The sequence below is a fragment of the Neodiprion virginianus genome, chromosome 6 (genome assembly GCF_021901495.1).
Source record: "Neodiprion virginianus isolate iyNeoVirg1 chromosome 6, iyNeoVirg1.1, whole genome shotgun sequence".
Taxonomy (NCBI): domain Eukaryota; kingdom Metazoa; phylum Arthropoda; class Insecta; order Hymenoptera; family Diprionidae; genus Neodiprion; species Neodiprion virginianus.
The window spans coordinates 2,161,223-2,184,195 of NC_060882.1; the positions used below are offsets into that span (position 1 = coordinate 2,161,223).

Consider the following 22,973-nt stretch of genomic DNA (forward strand, 5'->3'; position numbering starts at 1 on the left):
TCCGGTAGATTGAAACAATTTAATACGTGCGCAAACGCCGGATCAAAGGTCAAACCAATCAACCCCAACTTCCTAGATCTGGCTAGAGAAGGCCTCATCGTCCATACCGCCATTAGGATACGGGATAATTATTCATCGTATAATTTATCCTACTCGGAATCTCGATTAATTACTAATTATTAGAACCAGTTGAAGTAGATCACGTGAATCACTTACGCGACGAGTTTGATGTGTGTAGGGAAAAAAAATAGGAACAAGATAGACGTAAAATCTACTTGAATTACAAAAGACGACACGGCGATAAAGGTGATCTCCTTTTTCCCCGGCACCCCGTGTAATTAATCATCCGTTCATTCCCGCGATAATTCTTATGCAGTGAAAATTATACCTGTACATTGTTCTGCCGCACTGAGAAAAATTTCATTTGTTATTTTTTAGTTAAACAAGGCTTTAACGTCAATTTATTCTTGCACGAGCATTAAATTTTCGCAACGGTTGCAAGAAAATATAGCAACAGCGATCGTAATGAGAAAGAATAGTAACGGATACTAGACTTGCCCGTTAACAGCTAGAAAACTAATTTTCATTTTCTACCTAGAACTGTACTTTTCGATTTTGGTAAAAAATGAAAATAGTTAAGGATTGAGCGGTAACCGGAACTAAAAATTTTTCTCGGTCCGGGCTGTTTGCAGCTGATTCGGCAAAGAGGCTACGGTAGGGACGCGATTCGGGAGAAGGAAGGGAAATCACAAGGGAACGTCTAGAAGTGATCGTCGCAAAATTAGAACCCTCTAGATATATGTATAGATCGGATGTACTGCACAGGCATCGGGCTGCGCATGAGTGGATTCGTCACGCGCCGATCAGACAGTAGTCTAAGTCAGTCAGTGTCAGGCCGCAGTCTGCTGCCGGACCGCAAGCTCTACGGTTCTAGTTGCTTTATCGTTGCGAGCAACTCGCACGCGGCGCATGTGTCACATGTGTTTTGTGAATTGAATTTTTAAAAGGCGGTTTAATCGTGTAGCGCAAGATATACGCAAGTAGAATAAGGACGCTGCGACGCGGCTATCCTGATTGGTAAGTTGGTTTTTATTATTAATTCGGAAACAGAATGTGGAAAATGTTTGTCCCAATTTTTTCGGAGGTTTGATCAAATATTCTCTTTTCCTTCTTCGTAAGCCTTGAGATTAATCTTATGCCGTCGAATGTATGGAAAAAGGAACAAAATCCACTCGTTACTTTCTGGTCTCAGAGATCGGTTCAATATTTTAATGGATTTCTTTTTCGTGCTTGAATATGTACGATGTTTTCAATATTTCGCGTTTTTGACATATTCACTTATGGTCTGCATATCGGAAGTCGGTTTTGAGATAAGCCAGATTGAGTTTATCTTCTCTAACATTTGAATTCAAATATCCGGTTGAACAGTTTTTCAAATTCAAATTCTGTTTTTAAATTCATTTACTTGGTTTCATATTGGTACCGCGCGGAATCTCAGCAGTTTCACTCAAAAAACGTGAAATTATTTTTTTTAATCAGCTGGTTATCTCCCGAGCAATAAAAAATGGATGGATATATTTGTTTTTTGGAAAACAGTTTCGCGCCAAAAACATATTTCAAGTCTAAAAGTGGTCAGCATCGTCATTTAATTATTTTTGACTGGTGAAATTTTCTTCTCTGAAAAAAAAAGAAAACCTATTCCGTATAAAATATCCGCGTTTTCATCCCTGTTGCTAATTTCTTACTACAGCGATGAGCGGAGTAAAAAATGAATGAATCCAACGTCAGGTTTAAATTAATTATCGTAAAGTACCTGCGTTCACTACAAAACGGTTTGAAAGCTGAAGAGAAAACCGATATTTGAATCGCTGAAATGACCATCGAACGAAATGCTTGACGAATTTGCAAAATAGTATGTAAATGCAGCCAAACGCGTATAACTGAAAATTAACCGACCAAATTGGATTCAGCGAGACGATTTGAGTAAGTTCAAAGGATACCTCGACATCCATCGGGTGGTTCTAGGAACAGGAAACGAATATTATCTATACGTTTAACGATATTGAAAGTGAGGAATGAAAAAATCCAGGATAAAAACTTGGAAAACAAACTTACACAAGAAGTCAATTTCTCCGATATAAAATCACGTGCAAAAGAATTTCCATCAAGCGATTCGATTCGTCTTTAAAAATTTGCAAGGTTGTAAAACTATTCCCCCTGACCACCCGTGCACCACCATTAACGTTTACGTTTTTCATTGCCACTTTTTAACCCCTTTAATTCGTTCCTGCAAATCCCGATCGCATTCACCAAGATCCATTTATTCCTTCCCACTTCCATGGAGCTGGGGATGTTAATCCTCATTGATTTTTCCCATTGGCCAACCCCCGGATTTGCTCTCGGCAACAGGTTTCCCCAGATTAGATTAACCCAACCACGTTTAAGATAAACCCACTCGAGGATGCATATAGCTGTATAAATTTCAACAATACTCGCACGCCTTTACTCAGTGGGCCGATAACGTAAAGGGAGAAAGACGAAGCGATACCTCTCCCGTCTCCCTCCCCCCCCTTTTTCTGCACACACTTACAATAGGTTCGGAGCAATTAAACCCCGCTTTTTGACCCCTTTTCTTGCTCACACTTGAAAGCTTCCTTTTCCGCCCGGAAACCGCAGACTTCGAAGTCCGATTCGGAATACTTTTGTCCTTGTTTGGCCCTTTTATCCCCCCCCCCCACCCCCCTCTTTCCTCATCCTGGATTTTCCCAGGGACAGATTGGCCCGTAAAAATGTCTCTTTGAATCGGACTTGAGAATCCCGATCCTACAGACCCCGCGAAAAAGAAGAGTGGCAACCCGCAAACTGAACCCCAGGATATAACCAGCATAAATCGTCCGCAGCCGCGCAAAGTCCGTATTGGGAAATAAATTTCTTCCACCCTTCAACCGAACTCCGAACGTAGGGGCTTGACGTTGGCTATCGGTTCGGATAAAAGAGGAGTTTCTTCCAGCCTACTCTCTCACTCTCTTGGCTCGGGAGAATCAATTGTTTTCAGAGTTACAGCCACTTCCGGTCGGTCCGTCCACCAACCATTTGCGATTGCTCGTTTTACCGAACTCAATATCACTTGCTGGGGGTGTTTAAGGGGCGCTGAACGTGCTCCGTAAGCGTCGAATAGTCTCGATTGAACCAAGTAAAATTCCCAAATCACGCCTCGTGATTGATCATGGTGATACGGTTGCTCAAAAGCTCGGAGGATCGGAATCACCTCTGCATTTGGTGAAATTCTTTCTCGCAAGCTCCACGAGCTACTCGCCGACTGACAGACTCCGCTACAGAGAAAACTCCCGATCAGATATTCGTAGAAAATCCCGGGTAGAATATTGGAGGTAAATCCTTACGAGGGATCAGCGTTTAAAGGATTTTATTTTCACCATAAGCCTCGAGTTTTTCATCCCGCTTTATGGATGGTATATTTCGAAAAGCGATCGCAGACCGCGTTTCCCCGAAGAGACGATCATCGCCGACGTCCAACTCCATTCCACGTCACTCTTCTCGATACCCTCGTTATACTCGATGCACACCTCCGGATATTCGTCCGGATTTACCGGACGCATGGCGTCGCGCCAAGGAGTGGAGTCAAATGTTACGCCCCATATAAACTGGACAGATTCAGTTTGAACCTGTGCGCAGAGCACGTGCTTTTCACACATGCCGGCGCTCAGGTGAAGAAGCGTTCGTCGCTTTCCAAAGTCTGAATCAGCTGACGTTAACCAGTCCAATCTTGGTCTGTAAAGGGGGGAAGAGCTCAGCCTTCGTCGATGAGATTTCTACCCTGCAAGTATCTCGGATTATGTGAATTGGGAAAAATGATACAACACTTCCAAGTCTGCAGCGGCATGTCAAGAAGAGGTGGAAGTCTCCTCAGCGATCCTCGGTTCTCGAATTTCAACCCACTGCCGAAGTACGTTGTCTTAACAGCTGCTGGGATAGAATTCGCCGATATTAGACGTGTGCGTCTCCTTGTCGTTGTCGTTGACATTCCAAATTCTGGGGCGGCGTGCCAACTTGGAAGTTGGAAGCGCGTACTTACTCGTGAGTCACTCGATCCAATCCAACCCGCGAAGCGCAACGGCTCATTACCGTTCCCAGTATCGCGGAATAACTTACCTTGGACTTGTCGATTCTGACGATCGAGCTTTACGCAGAGGAGAACATCCTTCCAGGAACGGCGACCTCGAACCTTAACCTTACGCCGTTCCGGGCCATTTTGATAGGTATGGTGCCAGACAGCGACGGACGGAGTTCAATGGAAGGGAAAGAAAGCATTCATTCTCGACACCGATAGCTCGGAATTTATAGTGCCATTGTCGTTTATCGCAGAGTCGAGTTTTTCATTTCATCGAAGACTCGATTCCGGCATGTCTAGACCCATATCCAAACTATACGAGTCCTGAGTCCAGAAAAGTGCCCTCGAACTTGGCTCTCCCTTCCTCTCTTGGCGTAATGAAGTTTAAAAAGACGGATCATTGTTATTCTCCTTCTCGACATTGTTACTCTCTCACAGTCATCAAGCCCCCGAGCAAACTCTCTTCCTGGAATTTTCATTAGCGTCTGGGAGAGTGAATGAAGCTTGTTAACTCCGGTCCACTACTCGTCATAGTCGACAGCTGTAGAAACTCCGTGACGCATGTTTCGCTTGATGAAATTGTTTTTAGGTTTCGAACAAACCCCGTGTTGGGTACTCCCAACATCAGCAGGTACAGCTCTAGCTTATCGTGAGAAATGAGTGTAACATCCACTTTACACCTAAAAATTCTTGCAGAAAACGATGGTTCGCCAATCGGCGTGGATTCTCCTCGCGGTGTTGGCTGCTTCCTGCACTCGGCAAGCAGCCGGAAATTGTGACCGGACACCGGACCATGCGACAAAGCAGCGATCCCAACCCGGGGACAAATTCCAGATCATTGTTTCCGAGCACAACAGAACGGATCCGATCAGCCACTTTGAACCAAAGACTAAGTACATGGGTGAGTAGTGTATTTTTTGTTTAAAATTTAAACATCAAAAGCCAAAAGTTTTATCGCAGAACTTTTGCAACGGCAATGGCAATGGTTTGCTGCTACACAGCCTAGAGTTAAATTCCACTACCCTACCAAAGTACAGGCAACGGTAATTTACTCTATGGTACATTCCACATCAAATTTGCAACATATGTACCTCATCCTCTTGGATTTCGATAATTTTTTCGTATGATGTTGCAACCGACCCAAAAGGGTCTCGGGATTTTTATTCAGATTGTTTTAGCCTCGAGTAAAATTACAAAAATATCGAAAAAACCAATTCCAACAACGTCGTTATTTAAAATCTGAAAAAAAAAAATTATTTTTGAGCATGACACGATAATGGGATCTCAATATTTACGATTTTTTTCGCAAGTTCTTAGTTCTTTCATGTCAGGATCGGAGTTTTTTTTTTTTTACTACAATCCGATCCAAATAGATCACGGAAAATAAATATGCAATCTGTTTAGCTCGAGGCATACAAAAATAAGGCAATTTCAGATTTTCAGATGTTTAAAAACGGGATCTTTTTGCGACCAACTTTTACTTCGGCTGTTTATTTCTCAAGACTTGAAGCGCGAGGACGAAAGTTTGAAACGCTTATTGCCTGTGTAGCTCGTACACGTTTCATTACGGGTATAAATATAAACGGGAGCGAGTTTTCGGGAGAAAGGAAGAAACAGGATCGTTACACGAGGACGATTTCAGACTTGATTTTCGAATCGAGCTAACGGGTGAAACTGGAGCCTTATACGCATATTTGTGAGATTCAATTTACCCGCAATAATAATATCCTCGTATACGATTTAACCGGTGTTGACAGTTTGCAGAATTATTGCTAGCTCGTATTATAATTGCCACTGAACTTAACATTCTCGTGCCGTGAAAGGATCCTACCGGGAATTCGACTCCTTGAATAGAAAACCGTGCTTTTCGAACATATTCAACGATGCCGTGTTTAAATTTTGAAGAATCTCGAGTCCCTGATTTGTAACGAATATAAATCAGCTATTTTTAATATACGATTTCCCCCCTCAAGTGCATCTGTGCCCGATGAAAAAAATAACTAACGAGATCGCACTTGAGCTATTTTCGACCTACTTGCGTACACAGAATTATACGAAGATAAATATCGCTGTAACAATATAACAACTATAATACAGTCAGTTTGAATCATTGGAAAAAATATTTCCCAATCGTCGGTAAACGGCTGGTGAGAGCGTTCGTTGCATAAAATGAGGGGGAAAAAAATTTAATCGTCACAATTAACATGTTATACGTATACGGCTTAACGGAGGGCGGGAGCAAAACACCGTGCAGGGGTGAAAGCATCAATTAATCGCCTAGCTTGTACAAACAGCGAACCCTGATACCCGAAATCCGTACGGTGAGCCGTTAAACACGACCTCTCGGTGATCCCCGAATCCCCCTTTCGGATTGGCCCGTTTTGCATCCCTTGTGGCAACAGCAGCGGCATCGACTTGTAAAAAAGAAAGACGCAAAGTATTTGAACCCTTTTTCGTCCCTTCTTTGAAAGAGTATCAGACATTTTATTAGGTACCTACTACGGTTGTTCCAACTAAATTCTTCATTTCTATAACGGTTAAAAAGCATTTGTAAGTAAGATTGGTATTAAAAGAATGCACTTCAGGTTTATCCTCATAATTCTATAAAGGTAATTGGGGGTTCAAGGTATTGCACAAAATTTTGATAAAAGCAGCTATGTCGGGTGAAATATTTTTCTTTCTGAATCACCGCCACCTTGTAGATATTTACCAAATCTGCATCCATACGCCTGCATACGTATACGTATATGCAAATTGTACGTGTAGCATATACTGCGCGAAAATCGTTGCGAAGACTGGCACGAGCACCAATTCTTGGTGAGAAAGAGACAGAAAGAAAAAGAAGTACGGAACGATGATTCAGAATGGAGATTTGTCCCTCCAGAATATTTCCTCCTCCTGGAGGACTCGCGAATTTTGCGGGTGTTTCGCGTCTCCGCGAGGCTTCAAGTAGCTCTAAAAGCGGCTCATCCGGTCCTAAAAGGTGCAAGCTCGCCGAGGACTTCTTAGAGAAATTCTAGAGGATTGAAGCCTCCGAATAACCGCTACCGCTGTTCGGATTTCCGGAGATTATCCCCCAAAGGCGAAACGTCAAATTCAAGGGAGAATCGCCGGATGATTTTTCGCGCCAAAAAAATAAACCTTCCTTTTTTCCCATCGTAAGCAAACGGAGAAATGTAAGGGTAGTAAAAAAAAAAAAACAAAAAATAAAAATAATTATATCTCAGGGCGAGTGATAAAAGATTGTTTAAAGTCGACTAGCTCGAAAATGGCGAACGGAATCTTCCAGTCGACGACCTTTCGACGGTAAACTGACCTTTACGTTCGTATTTATCCCGGCAAGGAATCGAACGATCTCAGGAAATTGCCTAGAGGAAATATTTCTGAAAAGTTCACTGCGGGCGGAAGTGCCGCGAGTCGATTGAAAATCGAAACTTGATTTTTCAGGGAATTTCAGGAGAGGTCACATTGAGAGATGGGTTTAAAGAATCTGTAGACGCGCACAGTTTATACCGAGAATCTTTTCCCAGAGTGGTACGTATGTATGGTCTATGACTACGTACGTACACGTATAACGTACGCGTTACTCTTACATAAAGCAGGACATGCGGACTGCCGCTTTATGCAAATCGCGGAATTATCAGAGGCGCTACAACCTTCTGGCGGTCGTCCAAAACGCCTCCGAGGCTGGATTACAGGCATCGAGCTCGATTAAATTAACGCGCGTTGCTGGCAGGCCGGGAATATTTATAATAAATAAGTTAATAAACAAACAAAAATTTCATTTACATTGGTAATTCGTATAGCGGTAATTTCGGTCATTACCTGCAAGGAAAAGGGGATAAAGAAAACTTCTGTTAGGACGTTGAATATTATATACGTATGCACGCAAAGTCCACGTGATCGAAATTTTATCCCCCCTCCCCTCCCCTCAAAAAAAAAAAAAAAAAAAAAAAAAAATACGTTGCACCTGTCGTACGACCAAATGCGAATTATTGACGAACGAGCAATTATCGGAAATTCGCGCTTCGTTGAGCGTGAAACTCGACTGATACCAAATCGGTGTGAATTTTTTTTTTTCCCTTTTACAAACTGAGAAAGGGGATCGCAAAGTGGATTGGAAATTTCAAGTTTTTAATACCCGACTTCCGACAACATCGATTATAATAACATCAGGAGTAAGAGTTGAGCCGTATTTAAGGACGCGCGCCCCCTTATGAAATTCTCCTTCGCGGGAAAGGGGCGATAATGAATTGACGCTGACAGTAATTCCTTAGCGACGTCTCATCGCGATTGCAGTAATTAAACCGGGGGTAATTGCTTTAACGATTCTCAATCCCTTGTCGCTATTCTCGGATTGTTGCTCTCTCCCAAACCCTCGTCAACTTTCCCCATTCGATCCTTGACGCGGTATCTTCGTTATTATAATCGCGGGACGTGCGGGAATGAAGGGTCGGGGGTAAAGATATGAAAAGATGAAAAAACTTGAGGGTCACAGTATCGAATTTTTAATGAAGCGGAAACTTGATTCGTAAAGTATAAAAATTTTGAAAGTCCGAGCGTGGAGATGTAAAGGAATAGAAAATTCAGAACGTCGGAATTCCTCTCGATAATATAGTAGATTCGTATACGGATTCACGATTTTGCCGTTCCATATCGTGTAATTCTGTACTTCGATTTTTTATACCTGCATAAGGATAAGGTCGAAAAATACGGTTTCGTCGAGGCAGCATTCGTTCTGTCATTCGCTAATTTGATTTCGCAATTTTTACTCACGTCGAACAAGTACCGAAACCCTGTCGCTGAAAGAGACGCAGATACATATGTTATACCATATGCATAACGACTGACACTCGCTGCGTCACGCAGCGGGATGGTTAATTAGTTATACGATGCTGTCGCGAAGGCCTCAGTTAACTGCCTTTTCACGGTTAATTCCTGTAATTCAGGGTTGTGAGAATAAACTGTTGTTTTACTCGCAATCAGCAACGCGTCCGGCAATCGTTTAGGAAACTGTATGAACGCGAACACGACGCCTGACGCAACGATACGTCACCCTAATCGCAATTGCTCCGAATGACGTTCGAGTTTCGCAAATTTTTTTATCCCTCGATGTGTTAAACTTGTAGATGTAAACACGCGGTGAACTCCTTGTTCGAAACACAAAATGCGCGATGAGAAGAAGGAGGAAGAGTCTGTGCAAGTGCTGTACATTGAGAAATATTTCATTTGTTACAGTAACTGGAAAAATTCAGTCGAACGGGTATCGTTAAAAGCACCGTTTGAATATTGCTGGAACTACGAAAAACGAGCTACGCCTAAACATTTTCCGCCATTGTCGATCCTTTTTTGGTAATTGCAGCGCAAAATCAGTTTGTCCGGTTTACTCTAATTTTTTAGTTAAACAAGGCTTTAACGTCAATTTATTGTCGCACGAGCGTTAAATTTTCGCAACAGTTGCAAGAAAATACAGCAACATTCGTCGTAATGAGAAAGAACAGTAACGGCTAGAAAACTAATTTTCATTTTCTACCTAGAACTGTATTTTTCGATTTTGGTAAAAAATGAAAATAGTCAAGGACTGAGCGGTAACCGGAACTAGAAATTTATCTCGGTGTAACTGGGTAATAAAAGAAAGTTCCGGTTAAACCGCAAGGTGAAAAATACCCTCCTCGCCTCCCTCCGCGATCCTCGAGGCCCGCCTTAAGAACCTTGAATTTTTCATCTAATGGGCCGAGAGTGCGCCGGTATAGCTTTATGTATTTGAGAAGACCCGGGAATTCGTGAAGCCATAAAACTACCCGCTATACCCTCGTCGCTACTCTCCAGGTACGTGTTATACGTATTCCCGAATGCCTGCCTATAATACCTAATATCGCGCAGGCTGTCATGACGATATTTCGAAATCGTGCGGAGACGGTTTATAAATTGCGATTCCCTCTCTTGATTCTCTTTGTTTTTTTCATTCCCCTCAAACCTCGCCTCGTTCGTTCCTCAGCCGGTTTCCTTCCTTACTTCACTTTGAATTGTAGACATATATATATGTATTAAAAAAAAAAAAAATTTATTTCGGTCCTTTCGTTTAAAAATTTTGCAGTCAAAATTGTGGTCGTTCGGGAAAATTTGACATTCGCCACAAGCTTTGACCCCCTGCGTCACACGTTATTGTGCTAGGTCAACTTTTACAACAGGATGGTATTCTGTGGATTTGGGTCGTTGATTCGAAAATTAAAGATGGCGGATCGAATGTGGCGGACGAAAATTTCAAATTTGATCGAATCCGGTGAACATTACCCAAGGGTTGTTGGAGCTGCTGATTGGATTCGACGTCTCGAATTTTCAAAATCAGATTTCAGATTCGAATCAGCGACTCTAAAAACTAACAACTCGTGTAAACCATGTACACGTGTAACAATCTTGTAAATGAATTATTCCTTCATTATCTAACAATAATAACTTACAAAGAAATATCTTTTCAAACTTGTCTAAGTACAAAAAAAAAAACGGGTGTAAAATAGATGGCAAGAATACTTACGACTATGTCCGAAAGGGTTAAAAGCACAGCTGATACGTGCAAAGGGCAAACTAGGCAGACGGCTGATCGTGAGTGGAAGCCACCTTGAGCTGGAAGTCTTGAATGATGGAACGCGTCAGGCCGCACATGCTGCAGACCTAATATCGCCGTTCGATAACGCGGTCGCGTTTCTTACCGAAGAGTATATTGGGTTGGAAGTGATCTGCGGGGTTTCAAAAAAAGAAAAAAAAAAAAAAAACAATTCTCACGTCCCTTTATTTACCTTAATCGTAAGCGACGGCGGGACAATTTTTTTCTTTCGCACTCTGAGCACACACCCGTATTTGCGAATTTCTCCGATGGAGTAATTGGCGCTTCCGGAAGTCGGAAGTGGGTGTTACAGAACGGTGGTCGTTGAACTATGCGGGCAGAACCGAAATTGAGCGAACAATTTTTAGGGGGTTGAATTAACCAACTCGAACACGTTTCTTTTTCCCCCGTTTTACACGGAACGCCTTTATTCTGTATGATTTTTTTTTCTTTCTTTTTTTTCTTTTTTTACTCGACAACTTTAGTTGATCCAACTCTGTATTTAAAAACGTATCGTTGCAAGTTTCACGGTCGCGGTATCATCGATTGAAGCATCATTACCCACCGGCTGATGGGCAGCAATTATTCGCCTGAGAGAATCGTAATTATTCAGGTGGCGTGAATTAAACTCTGGTATAATTATGTCGTTCCGGGAAATTTTCTTCTCGTTTTTGACTTTGCTTACTGGACATCGGAAATGTGCCGCGACATTTCTCTCCCTCTCTCACTATCTTTCTCCAAATTGTAACACATACCTGTAACAAATCGTAGCACACGCTGCAGCAGCAGAAAATTCACTTTTATAATTCTCCTCGGGTACCTTCGATTTTTCATTTGGATGATGAAAAGGGAGTTGAAAAATTTTATAACACAAATAGGTGAAGATAAATTGCACATATCTGTAATAAATAAATAACCAACATACTTTTTTGACCGAATTTTGTTCTTAGTATTAAAAAAAAAAAAAAAAAAACAAATACTCACGCCTTACATTTTTTCTTCCAACTCGTAAGCCTGGCGCGAAAATCTCGAATATCCGTTACATAGGTATGTACATACCTGTGGGTATAACAGATATATTATTCCCGGCACGTACGCGAGCTCATTTCAATCCGTGCCTAAAGGAACGGTGAAAGAAAACTTTTAGCGAAAACCGTATGACTCCGGAATCCCAAGTTTTATATTAATGCACTTCCGCCCCCGGTTCGCGGCTCTGATGTATAACGGATTTTCGCGAAAGTTGAGCCGCTGTGAAAGGAAGCGTCGTGATTTTCTGAAGAAACTTCTTTTTTTTTTCTTTTTTTTTTTTGTTTTCATACAAGACAAATTCGCACCCTGCAGGTATAAATTCCAATGAAATATTCTCCAGTGTTTCACTATTCAAATCGAAATTAAAGCTCCAACGAATTACCGTCTCACTATATTTTCATTTTCCCTCCTTTTCTCGCAACTTTAGGCTCAAGAATATTGCGTATATTCTCGAGGTGCCGAGTAATATCAATCGTCGCTTTTAGTCCGTTTAAATTTCGTTGCGTCGTCGAGGGTTTAGCCTCAGTTTAAAGCAATTCGTCTCCCAGACGTCAAACAGGATTCAACAAAAAAAAAAGAAACAAAAAAAACAACAAAATAAGCACCGAGAAAAAAATTAATATCCGAGGGGCTGTGTAACGGCAGCATGAAAAATTGCGAAATAAAAGTGCCGCGGGAACGTCGCGTTTCCGAATACGACGTTATACACGCGTTTTATAGGTATATGGATACGTATATATACACGTATGCGTCGCTGAATTAAAACGGCGAGGAGGATTAATCAACGCAAAAAACTTTTGCCGCCTGTAGGCAATTTTTAGTAGCGAGTGAATTTTTTTTCCACAGCATATTCAACTCTTCGCTGCAACGAGACTCGCTCGGGCGAGTTGCTGATGTATAAATTATTTTTTAATTCAACGAGAAACGGAACCATATCCGACCTTAATTACGTCCGCGGTGGGCAATTTTCAAACTATTTTTTCCCTCCCTTTGACTTTGCCGAAAGGTGAATAAAAATTCAGTCTCGTTAATTACCGTCGTTGTTCGCAGTGAGTCTTCAGAGCGACAAAAGCTCACCGACGCCGTCAAAGTTCACCAGATTCACGCTGACAGCCGAGACCGAAACCGAGGACTCGTCAGGGGACACCGGTTACTTCGAAGTCGATGATTCCAACTTCAGCAAATATTCGGAATTATGTCCTAACGCGGTCGTCGAAGCGTCGGAGATCCGCAAGGACGACGTCTCCGTCTTCTGGACCAGTCCCGTCGACGAGGGTGGATGCATCTTCATCAGGTACGTTTTTAAGGATTTAAAGGGCTGCACGTTCTCGATCAAAAGTGACCCTAGTCGACGATATCGGATAAAAATCGGAAAACAAAAATCAATCGCAACAAAAGCGATAAGAAAATTAATTCTGAATGATAATAATGATAATGCCCAACAGTTGTCAATAAATTGCTCAGGGAATGATTTTGTATTTTTTTTTTTTTTTTTTTTGTTGTGCGACGTGATTTCGTTGATGTTTCTGAGTTAATTTTTAACGAATTTTCTCGTTGTTTCGAAACTTTGTATAAACTGTATTTACGAAACTATTCGTTCGGTGTCCCGGAAACCTTTTAACCGTAACGCAAAACGTTTTTACGAAAACGTATCGAAGGTTGACGATTTTTCCTCCATTATTCAAAATTTTAAATTTTCCAAAAATAATGAGAAAATTCTTTAAAAATTCACGAATCAACGAATTCGTTTGACATTAGAAAAAAACAAAAACAAAAAACTATTCCTGGAAAATTTGTGAAACATGTTATATTGACTAATTTTTGGCATTGTTATTATTGAAATTGAATTTTCTTATCGCGATTTCGGGGCTGATCGGAGCGCCGTCTCCGTTTCTTCCAGGGCGATGGTCATGGAGTCCCCGGACGTCTGGTACATGGACGACGGGGGCCTGACGGTGGAGGTCTGCCCGTCGTCCTCTTCCTCGGGTAGCGGAGATCCTGGCCCGGTATTGCAAACCTGCTGCGCCTGCGCCGAGGCGAAGTACGAGGTCACCTTCGAGGGGCTCTGGTCTCGGAACACCCACCCTAAGGTGCGTGAAAATTCCCACCCTTCGAAGTAAAAGTTTCTTCGCCCCTGTCACGATGCAATATCCTCGATCCGTAATTTCCAGGACTTTCCTACCAACGCATGGCGAACGAAATTCTCCGACGTTATCGGCGCCTCGCATACGGTGGATTACCGCTTTTGGGAGTACATGAAATACGCCAGCGACGGTCTGCGACAGGTCGCCGAACGCGGGGTTACCCGCACGCTCGAGTCCGAGTTGAAGGAGCAGGTAATCGGGGTTAAATTGTTCCGGTCTGCTACACTTTTCACCCTGATTTGTCAGGTTATATACCGACGATGAAAAAATGGAAAAACTTTTTTTTTATTTTCAGTTTCCGTTGAGATGAATAAAATTCGATTCTATGTACGTCGAATGATGAGCAGAAACTTTGTTTATTGGTTACAATGTTTGTTTTTGTCTTTTTGTTTAATTATTATTTTCGAATGAAAATGATTTAAATGCAAAATCGAATTCTGTTTAGTTGTTATCTACGATAAATGTTTGGTAAAATAGGTGATCTTTCTCAAACTCCGAAATATCGTTCTGCTTCCTACAAAAACAAACTTTATTCTTTACGTAGAATAAATCAAAATTTGACATCGAGAACCCAGTCTCTGTTTCTCTTCACTTTAGAGCGAACACATCCGCACCATAATCAAGGCTAGAGGAATAAGCTACCCGAACGTCACCGGAAAAACATTCGCGGTGTTCCGCGTGGACCAGAAACACCATCTCATGTCGCTGGTCACCATGATCGGTAATCACTGTTTAGTCTGGCATTTTGATTCCTGTCGGATCATCGATTCGTGCGGTTCAACTCTGATATTTTTTCTGCATAATTTGAAATAATCGATAGAGGCCATCCATAAATTACGTAACGACTTTTAACTTGACTCAAATTTCGCGCGTCCTCTGATATCTTAATACGACATTATTTTATCATAACAAATGTGCAATTTTACTGCCATGCTTATATATAGTTACTTTCAACCTTACGTTGAAAATGATTTCACAACTTTCATATTTCACACGTACGTCTTAATAATTCACTTTGTTACGTTATGGTAAGCGGTGTGGAAAATGAAAGAAAACAGCGTTAGGCAATTTACGGATGGCCACGTACGTGTAATAAATAATATTTTGACGAGGCGTTCTTCTTCACACGGCAGACCCTTCGCCGGACTGGATAGTCGGAGTTTCCGGACTTGAGCTGTGCCTGACGAACTGTTCCTGGGTAGAGCACAGGGAGTTGAATCTCTTCCCATACGACGCGGGCACGGATAGCGGAATAACGTATCTCGTGAGTGCGGAAACACGCTTCAGCATCCGCAACACCCCTCATAATTTCTACGATTTGCTACGAATTTTTAGGAAAATTGAGACTAAAACAATTTTTTGTACAATATTATGTACATGCGTAGTCTTTCATGAAAATTTTATGTTTTTTCTAGCAAATAATCTACAAGAAACTGATTTTTTTTTAAAAGAAAATTAACAATACTTTAGAAAAAACAATGCATGTTCACAATTTAATAGAAATAATACGAAATAATTTAATTTTTTTAAACATTCGTAGCAGTAGAAATTTTCACCGTCATTCCAATACGTTGGAAATATCTATCATTTTTCCGTGATTCATACGCGCGTTATGCTCGTAATTTCAGCCCGGCTGTATAACGGCGGTCCCCAATTTAAACACACGGCAACCATCCGTGAATTTATGTCGCGGTAAACCGCGGACACGGTCAGCTGCTCGCATTTTCTGCGAAACTGTGCAGACGCGGTGCACTCGCGTATCCACCAATTGTTTGCAAATAACCGACGCAAATACAGACCTCGGTATACGTGATACAACTATACAGTATAGGTACAGGTATAGGTGCGTAAGGTTGCAAATAACCCCCGTTTCAATTTCGAATGTCTCACCTCCCAAAGCACTTCCAAACAATCAAAAAATGATTCTCTAACTTTTTACAAAATTTTTATCTCAACTGTAACTGGTTTCACCAAATGGTTCATTTCCCCATTTAACCCGTTTCATGGGAACGGTAAACCTGCCAAACGGATTTCGATGAATTTTGATATATGGGGGTTCCTTGGGCTGCTGATTGTGAAATTTAAAGTGGTTGTTCCATTACGACGGACAAACATCCCAAAATTAAATTACTTGATATTGTCATACTGGGTTTGTTATTTTGAATTTCCTCACCCCCATAAGATTTCATCAAAATCGGTTTGGAATATTTACCGTTCCCTTGAAAAGGGTTAAATGGAAAAATCAACTCTCTGACGACACGGATCGTAGTTAATATATAAATTTGACAACGTCAGGGAATTATTTGTAGCCGATTTGGGGAGTGAGACATTCGAAATTCAAAAATGACTTTGTTAACATCCACCCCGGTAGACACGTATACGATTCGACAAAGGATATCCGGATCTTAAACTCGATTTGGCTGACAGTTGGCTCGTGACAGATACCGTGAAACTTCAACTCTCTTTACTTCTTCTTGTGGAAGTTTTGTGATAAAAAATTCTCGACCTAGAGGGATTTCATACGACGGATAAAAGCACTTCGGATAATACGGTACACGTGTTATCGATACGCGTGATACGTTAAGTACTTTTGAAAAGAGAATGCGGAAAGATTGAATTTCGTTCTGAACATTCCTGAAAACGCGATGTTAAGGCAGGAATATCTTTATCACCTGAATTCCGGGCGGATTTCAACGCGCGTTTCACGTACGCGTCGAACGCTGATTAATTATGCGTCGATCGATTCACCAGCCCTCGATCATCTCTTTGTCGACAGTCGCAAGACACCCCGACAGAACCGCAGGAGCGAATCACCCGCATAACGTCAACCTTTCCAAACGACCCGGCTTCTCCTTTCTACGACGAAACGGGAGCGGACATGAAGCCGATAGCGAAACTCTATCTGAACCGACAACGTCTGTACGAAAAGACTTGCGACGCGACATCGGCCGAAGGTCCCAGAGGTGAGGATCCTCATCCTTAATCAATCTTACCTACAATTATACTATATCCAATGATAATCGTAAGCATCGAGTAATCATCGACCTTGTCCGACCCGATGCAGAAGCCTGTTACACGAGTTCCTGGGGCGAGTGGAACCAATGCTCGCGTACTTGTGGAAGAGGGCAGAAACTTCGTCAACGATATTACCTCGACCGCGACGCAGCTTTGGCGGCAAACTGTAGGGAGGAATTGACCGATCGATCGAGATGCAAGAACGAGCGGTGGTGAGTTTTCCCTAAGGTTCAAACTTTCCTTCACCTTTTCAGAGTTATTCTTGACCGTGTAAACCGCTGTCGGGTTCGATTTGCCGGGTAGACGAGGGTCGCCTCGGAATTGAATAAACTTTGATGAATTCTTCAGCCCAGGAACAGGTCCCGGTGATTGCGACGTCGAGGAGTGGACCAGCTGGTCCTCGTGCAGTACCACCTGCGGTACGGGGTTCAAAACTCGGTCCCGTAAATTTCGCGATCGGAAGACCAGGAAGTACTGCATGCACAATTTGGAACGCCACGAGCTGGAGCAGACCTTTGAGTGCGAAGACAACGAGCCCTGTCCCGACGCGGATCCCGACGTCGAGGAGGTAAGCGAAAGCACCGAAAATACTGTCGAAGACAACGTCGAGGAGGTACCGACGCTGGGGGAATGGTCGCAGGTACGAAACACCATGAATCTAAATCGCGCCATTCACGCATCGTCTGTTTTATTCCGTGGAAAGAATCGTACGCGATTACACCTGCGCCATTTCTCACGCAATCGTTCCATTGCACAGGCACGCGCATTTGAAGCAAGCTTGCAGGGTCAGGAATAGTCGTGACGTACGTAAGACGAACTCTTCGTTCGCAGAGAACTGCGTGAAACTGGACAGTGACGATTGTAAATGCATACGAGTATTTCGAACGAACGTTAATGACGACAGAACGATTTTGTCGCCGACTGTTTTCTCCCCCTCTTCGTCAAATCGACGACGAAAATCTACGAAGCTCTGCAAAGGCTTATAGGTAGCGCACGCATGGTTTTCAGGCGAACCGAAATCTTCGACAACGCATAAAATTGATACCATGTTCGCTTGCGATCAGTGTCCGAACGAGAGATTCACCGAGTGGTCCATGTGGTCACCATGCAGTGCCAGCTGCGGTCCAGGAGTAAAACTGCGATCCAGGCTGCTGAAGATGTCCTGGGGTAACTTGGAGGAATCGGAGGAACTTAATCTGGAAAACTGTAAAACCGAACAGGCTGCTTGCGTGGCGGCGATGCCGACTTGCGATTTCTCGGAGGAAACGGCACGAAGTAAGTTTCGATTTTAACCGGGCGGGATTGCAAGCTCGGAAACTTGCTTGCTGAAGGTATAGATGCACGCAACGAATGGTCCTGCACATCTCACATTCCGAATGTTACCGTGACAGGCATTTGCAGTGAACCGCAGGTCGGTGGGAACTGCAACGCGAACATTTTGCGGGTATATTTTGATAGCGCGAGCAATGAGTGCCGCAGGTTCAATTACACAGGGTGCGGTGGTAACAGGAATAACTTTCCAACCGAGCAGGATTGCAATAACGTATGCAGTAAATACCAAAGTGAGTTTTTACCAATCGATTTGCAATTTTCTGCTACAAGCTGATGTGTATTCCTGGTAATCCGCGTAATCTGAACAAAGTGTCCCAGTTATTGACCTTTTTTGGTTGTACGTATCTTTAGTTCTAAAATTACCAAAACATAAATCTCCAGCGTACAACCCTCGAGCGATTGGTTCTAGTCATCGAGAAATTCACAATTTTTGCCGGAAATTTGTAATTTTGGAAAATACATGGGTCAATAACAGGTACACTTACCTCATCAGCCTGAGACACATACTAATCCGCCTGACTACAAACATCCTTTTCCTTACGTTTCCGCACGCTTACTAACGCAACTAACAACGCAGGGGAGCTTAGGGCCAACCTTTCGGCTGTGATGAAGAAATTTAAGGTCTCACTGAGCAGCGTACTGACCTATCACGTCCCGACCCAAGATCAACGCAGCGGGAAAATGAAGAGAGCCAAATACGGTGAAGTCGTTTTTACGGAACTTCGAGTATACGTATACCGATCCATCAGATTTGTCCGATTCTTTTTTCGTTTTTATCAACGTAGCCTCGTTTTCATGGCTCCTTACCATATCCGAGTGGCTCGGTATTGTTTTCGATCGTGAAAATGCGAACTTTACTTTGATCGACAGGTGAAGTCACCGACAGGCCATTTCCCGCCGAGTTTCCATCCGTCAGTCAAACCGTCGACGGATATCCACTTGACTGCGAGATTACTGAATGGGGCGAGTGGTCGGCCTGCGGCTCCAATTGCAAGGGCTACACGTACCGGAAACGAATGATTCTGGTAAGCACCCTCGTTTACATGAAGAGTTGAAAATTTCCGCGACCCGGTCTTTGTTTTATTATTGTTTTTATTCTGTCTTTGAAGCTATGTTCAAGTGTGGCGTGACAAGATATGGCTGTTGATAATGTGATGTCGCATTATTGCTTTCAGCGAGAAGCGAGAAACGAAGGAAGAAGATGTCCGAAAAAACTACAACAGAAAAGACGATGCAAGAAGGTTCCGCCTTGTTGTAAGTGGACGTTTTATTTTTAAGAATGATTTCCCATTTTTCTCACCAATAAGATACAGAGTGTTCATATTTGACGGAGGTTTAGAAGCACTACTCAAACGATTTCATCGCTACACACAACCCGTTCCATGCTTGGAAAAATGTCTAATCCATGCATTCGCTATTTTTTTTTTTTTTTTATTGACAAACCAACTTGCCCCTTCCCCATGCTTTCCGGACACCAGGGAGTAGAAAATTTTTCCGATCGTTCAACGGTGGCGCAAAAATACCATCCACAAAATTGTATTGATTTTTATTTGGCAAGAAGGTGAAGTATCTCATTACTTCATTTCGCTAATTTCTAATTCACCCATTAATTGCGCATGGTTTCAGTCAACTTGAACAATGGAATGCGATGTCAGTTGCCGCGACTTAGGCGTAGGGATTAGTATAATTTGAAAGAAATGTCAGAGTTGAACGAAAAAAATGCATTATGAAAGATAAATCTCTACACCGGTTTCAGCAACACGAAGAGACATGCGCCGTAGAAGTTATAACGAAGTCTTCGACGGGACGAGCGAACATTTCAGTGAGTCGTGATATTTAGTATTATTTATTTTCTCACAGCAACACCGTTCAATTAAAAAAGAACCTTAAGCCGAATGGCAAATCAACGAATTATCTCCGTTATTTCTTAGATTCCATCGACTGCGAGTTATCTTCATGGTCGACGTGGTCACCGTGTTCGGCAACCTGCGGACATTCGGTTCGTCACAGAACCAGGAACGTTATCGTATCGCCGGAGGGTCCGAACGCGAAGCTCTGCCCTTCGGTAGCACAGTTCGTGACATGCTCTTTGGCCGCTTGCGACGAATCAACGAGGCAGTAGAGCGGGAAATATGAATAAATTACAATTTTAACGAAGATAAGTAATTATTAGAATGTTGAAATGTTATTCAGATAGGTCGATGGAGACTTTCAATGGAAATGCTGAAGCTGTAAGGTTCGTTGATTATCACCTGTGTAACTGTTGGGCATGGAAACAGCTGTGAAAAGAATTACCAGGTATAATCTTCCCACATGTTATGTCGTGGAAAACCACGAGAATCAAAATAGGCTTATTATAGAGAAAAACCCGTTATTCTCTTTCCAAAATTTAACATAGATCATTTACGATCATGTACGTATGAAGTACAGATTGACTTAGGACTAGTCACTGGACTTTATTAATTTTTCCATTTACACAGGAGTGAAACGAATCAGCTGTAATTAAGAAATTATAGTAAGTCATAAAAGAATATATTATTATGCTATGAGAAACGTCGTTATTTGATTATCGGTATTCTAAACCGATTCGCGATGAATAAATAAAGATCGTAGGGTCATAGATTGTTCAATGTACGATACAGGCATTTATGAAGTTTTTCACCGACTGCATTTCGAAATCTCTATCGTTCAACGTATTATATTAATCGTATTAGTTTAATAGGTGCAATTATAATAATTGCTAGAATATAGTTACTGGTGTTTTGTTGTCTTAAAAGCCAGAGCTAACAACTTTCTTGCTACGAGTTATATAAGTATTTATAATGATTAATTGACTTATTTTATCCTGATCTATAAACGTTGGAGACAAATTCTTATTCTCTTTGATATTCATAGTTAAATAATACGAAATAGAATATGAAATCTATGTCTAACAAATTTTTTATTACACGAGGCTAACACGTAAACTAGACTTTTCTCTTTTATTTTACCAATTTTCATGAATAAATGCGCGGTGAATGTAAAAGCATATCGATAGAGTTAAGATACAGACACATATTGCAAATGAGTAAAAGTAAGGTATCAAACTTTTCTTTACCGTGTCCATTATGACAATAAAAAATATATCTATTAGTACTAGTAGTAGTGTTAGATCATGATAAGAATAACAAGACAGACATTAGTCGCAATTGAAATAATAAATATTATATATTCTACTATTGTAAATATATAGCATAATAATATCGAAAGAAATTGCACACAAATGTTTTGTATTATATATATAATATATATATATATATATATATATATATATATATATATATATATATAATATATATATATATATAATATATATATATAAAATATGTATACATGTTTTCATTTACGTAAATATATATGTACAATAATTATTTGAGTACTAAATGGCATTGTAGACAATGTACACGGTTTTTCACCAAATTCGCGGTATTAAGCCTCAAATAGTGAAAAGGAAAAGAGAAACAGGAACATCATCATTTATACTTATTTCCTCATCACAGTTATTGTAATGGGCATGACTTGTGTTTAATTGTGAAAGAAATTCTTCACCACTGCACAGCTGGTAATGATTTATTTTTCAGTATTATCATCACAAGTACACTACCTACATAAATCTATCACCAAACTAACGTGGGAAATGAAATTCTCGCTCATCGAAGAATTAAAGAACAATTGTTTACAGTCACTTCATAATTAATTTCTATTTGAATATGTACAGTTGCTTTGTAGCTGGATGAACAAGTTACATATCTAGCAGTTCATACACTCAAGTAGATTCTGACCGCTTTGTGGTCCCATCTTCAGATTCCTCGATAGGTGTTTCGTCAGAATCCACTTGAGAATCTTGCTTCTTTACCTTCAGAGGGACCAATTGAAACTTGACGATGCCTTCCTTGACACGTTTTTGTACCGCTTTACCAGCATGGTTTGTTCCGGCTACAATAACTTCGTATATTTTTTCCTATAGAAAAAAAGTTTGTGGAATTGACCGATGAATGTTTATGAACAGTTTGGAACAATTCGATCTCTATCAACAACAGTACACGGGGTTCTTACCGCAGCTTGCAAATTACCGTCAGCAGTTATGGTTACTCTAACTTCGTGCCTCTTGTTTAACCACTTGACGAAATTTCTCATCTTCGAGTCCAAGTCGTGATCAGCTATTTTCGCAGTGATACCAGCAATTTTTGGCTCTTTCACTGGGCCGTTTGGTCTGGCGGACTTCTGTTTTCGACGATTTAACTCTTCAGCAAAGTATTCGGTGCCTGTCATAAGCTTGTAAATTGGTCTCTTGGTCTTTCCAGCGGCATCCATGACTTTGACCAATTTTAATTCCCTCCGCTTCGATATCCTATGGGCCTCATCCAGCGTCATCACCGACGGGGTAAGATCTGGCGATATCACGGTGACCATGACATTCTGGGTCATTTTCGACTTTCCAGGCGCCGCTTGATCATCGCTCTTCGGTTTCTCAGTGAGGTTAAGTCCGTCGGTTGACGTTCCCCTCGTAACCGTTGTGTACAAAAATCTATTCGGACTCCTTTCCGACAATCGCGGTACTTTCGTGCCACAAACAACTTGCGATACGCAGCCTTTTCGAATTAATTTCACTATTTCGAGTCTTCGCACCACATTGCGTAACGACGACATCGTCGAACTTTCAAATTCCTTCCCCCAACAC

General features: G+C 41.6%; 2 protein-coding genes across 6 annotated transcripts; one reads left to right on the forward strand and one right to left on the reverse strand.

Annotated features, from left to right (window-relative positions):
- The first annotated feature begins 879 nt into the window (after positions 1 to 879).
- Positions 880 to 21,846, forward strand: LOC124306979 (spondin-1-like). Of its 5 annotated transcripts, none has more exons than XM_046768217.1 (17): positions 880 to 1,077; positions 4,826 to 5,030; positions 12,813 to 13,056; positions 13,663 to 13,852; positions 13,934 to 14,098; positions 14,504 to 14,627; positions 15,040 to 15,170; positions 16,683 to 16,869; positions 16,971 to 17,133; positions 17,270 to 17,561; positions 17,986 to 18,196; positions 18,313 to 18,483; positions 18,831 to 18,953; positions 19,124 to 19,278; positions 19,429 to 19,507; positions 20,010 to 20,075; positions 20,185 to 21,846. In XM_046768217.1, exons 2-17 carry the CDS (start codon positions 4,832 to 4,834, stop codon positions 20,373 to 20,375), a joined length of 2,691 nt encoding a protein of 896 aa, XP_046624173.1. In that variant the 5' UTR covers positions 880 to 1,077; positions 4,826 to 4,831; the 3' UTR covers positions 20,376 to 21,846. The 5 variants fall into 5 exon arrangements, with proteins under 5 accessions (XP_046624173.1, XP_046624174.1, XP_046624176.1 ...); XM_046768218.1 differs by having other exon boundaries at positions 17,270 to 17,489; XM_046768220.1 differs by lacking the exon at positions 13,934 to 14,098.
- On the reverse strand, positions 21,247 to 22,942 carry LOC124306990 (translation initiation factor IF-3, mitochondrial). Its single transcript, XM_046768239.1, has 2 exons — positions 22,349 to 22,942; positions 21,247 to 22,253 (listed from the first exon to the last, which is right to left on the reverse strand). The coding sequence occupies exons 1-2, from the start codon at positions 22,940 to 22,942 to the stop codon at positions 22,059 to 22,061; spliced, it is 789 nt and encodes a 262-aa protein (XP_046624195.1). The 3' UTR covers positions 21,247 to 22,058.
- Between the last annotated feature and the right edge of the window lie 31 nt (positions 22,943 to 22,973).

Bases quoted from the DNA above. Each gene is read 5' to 3' on its own strand.
- LOC124306979 (XM_046768217.1), top strand. From the start codon at position 4,832: ATGGTTCGCCAATCGGCGTGGATTCTCCTCGCGGTGTTGGCTGCTTCC. The intron at 17,562-17,985 runs GTACGAAACACC...GCTTGCGATCAG, and splicing joins CGCTGGGGGAATGGTCGCAG to TGTCCGAACGAGAGATTCAC. The intron at 18,484-18,830 runs GTGAGTTTTTAC...CTAACAACGCAG, and splicing joins CGTATGCAGTAAATACCAAA to GGGAGCTTAGGGCCAACCTT.
- LOC124306990 (XM_046768239.1), bottom strand. From the start codon at position 22,942: ATGTCGTCGTTACGCAATGTGGTGCGAAGACTCGAAATAGTGAAATTA. The intron at 22,254-22,348 runs GTAAGAACCCCG...TTTTTTCTATAG, and splicing joins ACGGTAATTTGCAAGCTGCG to GAAAAAATATACGAAGTTAT.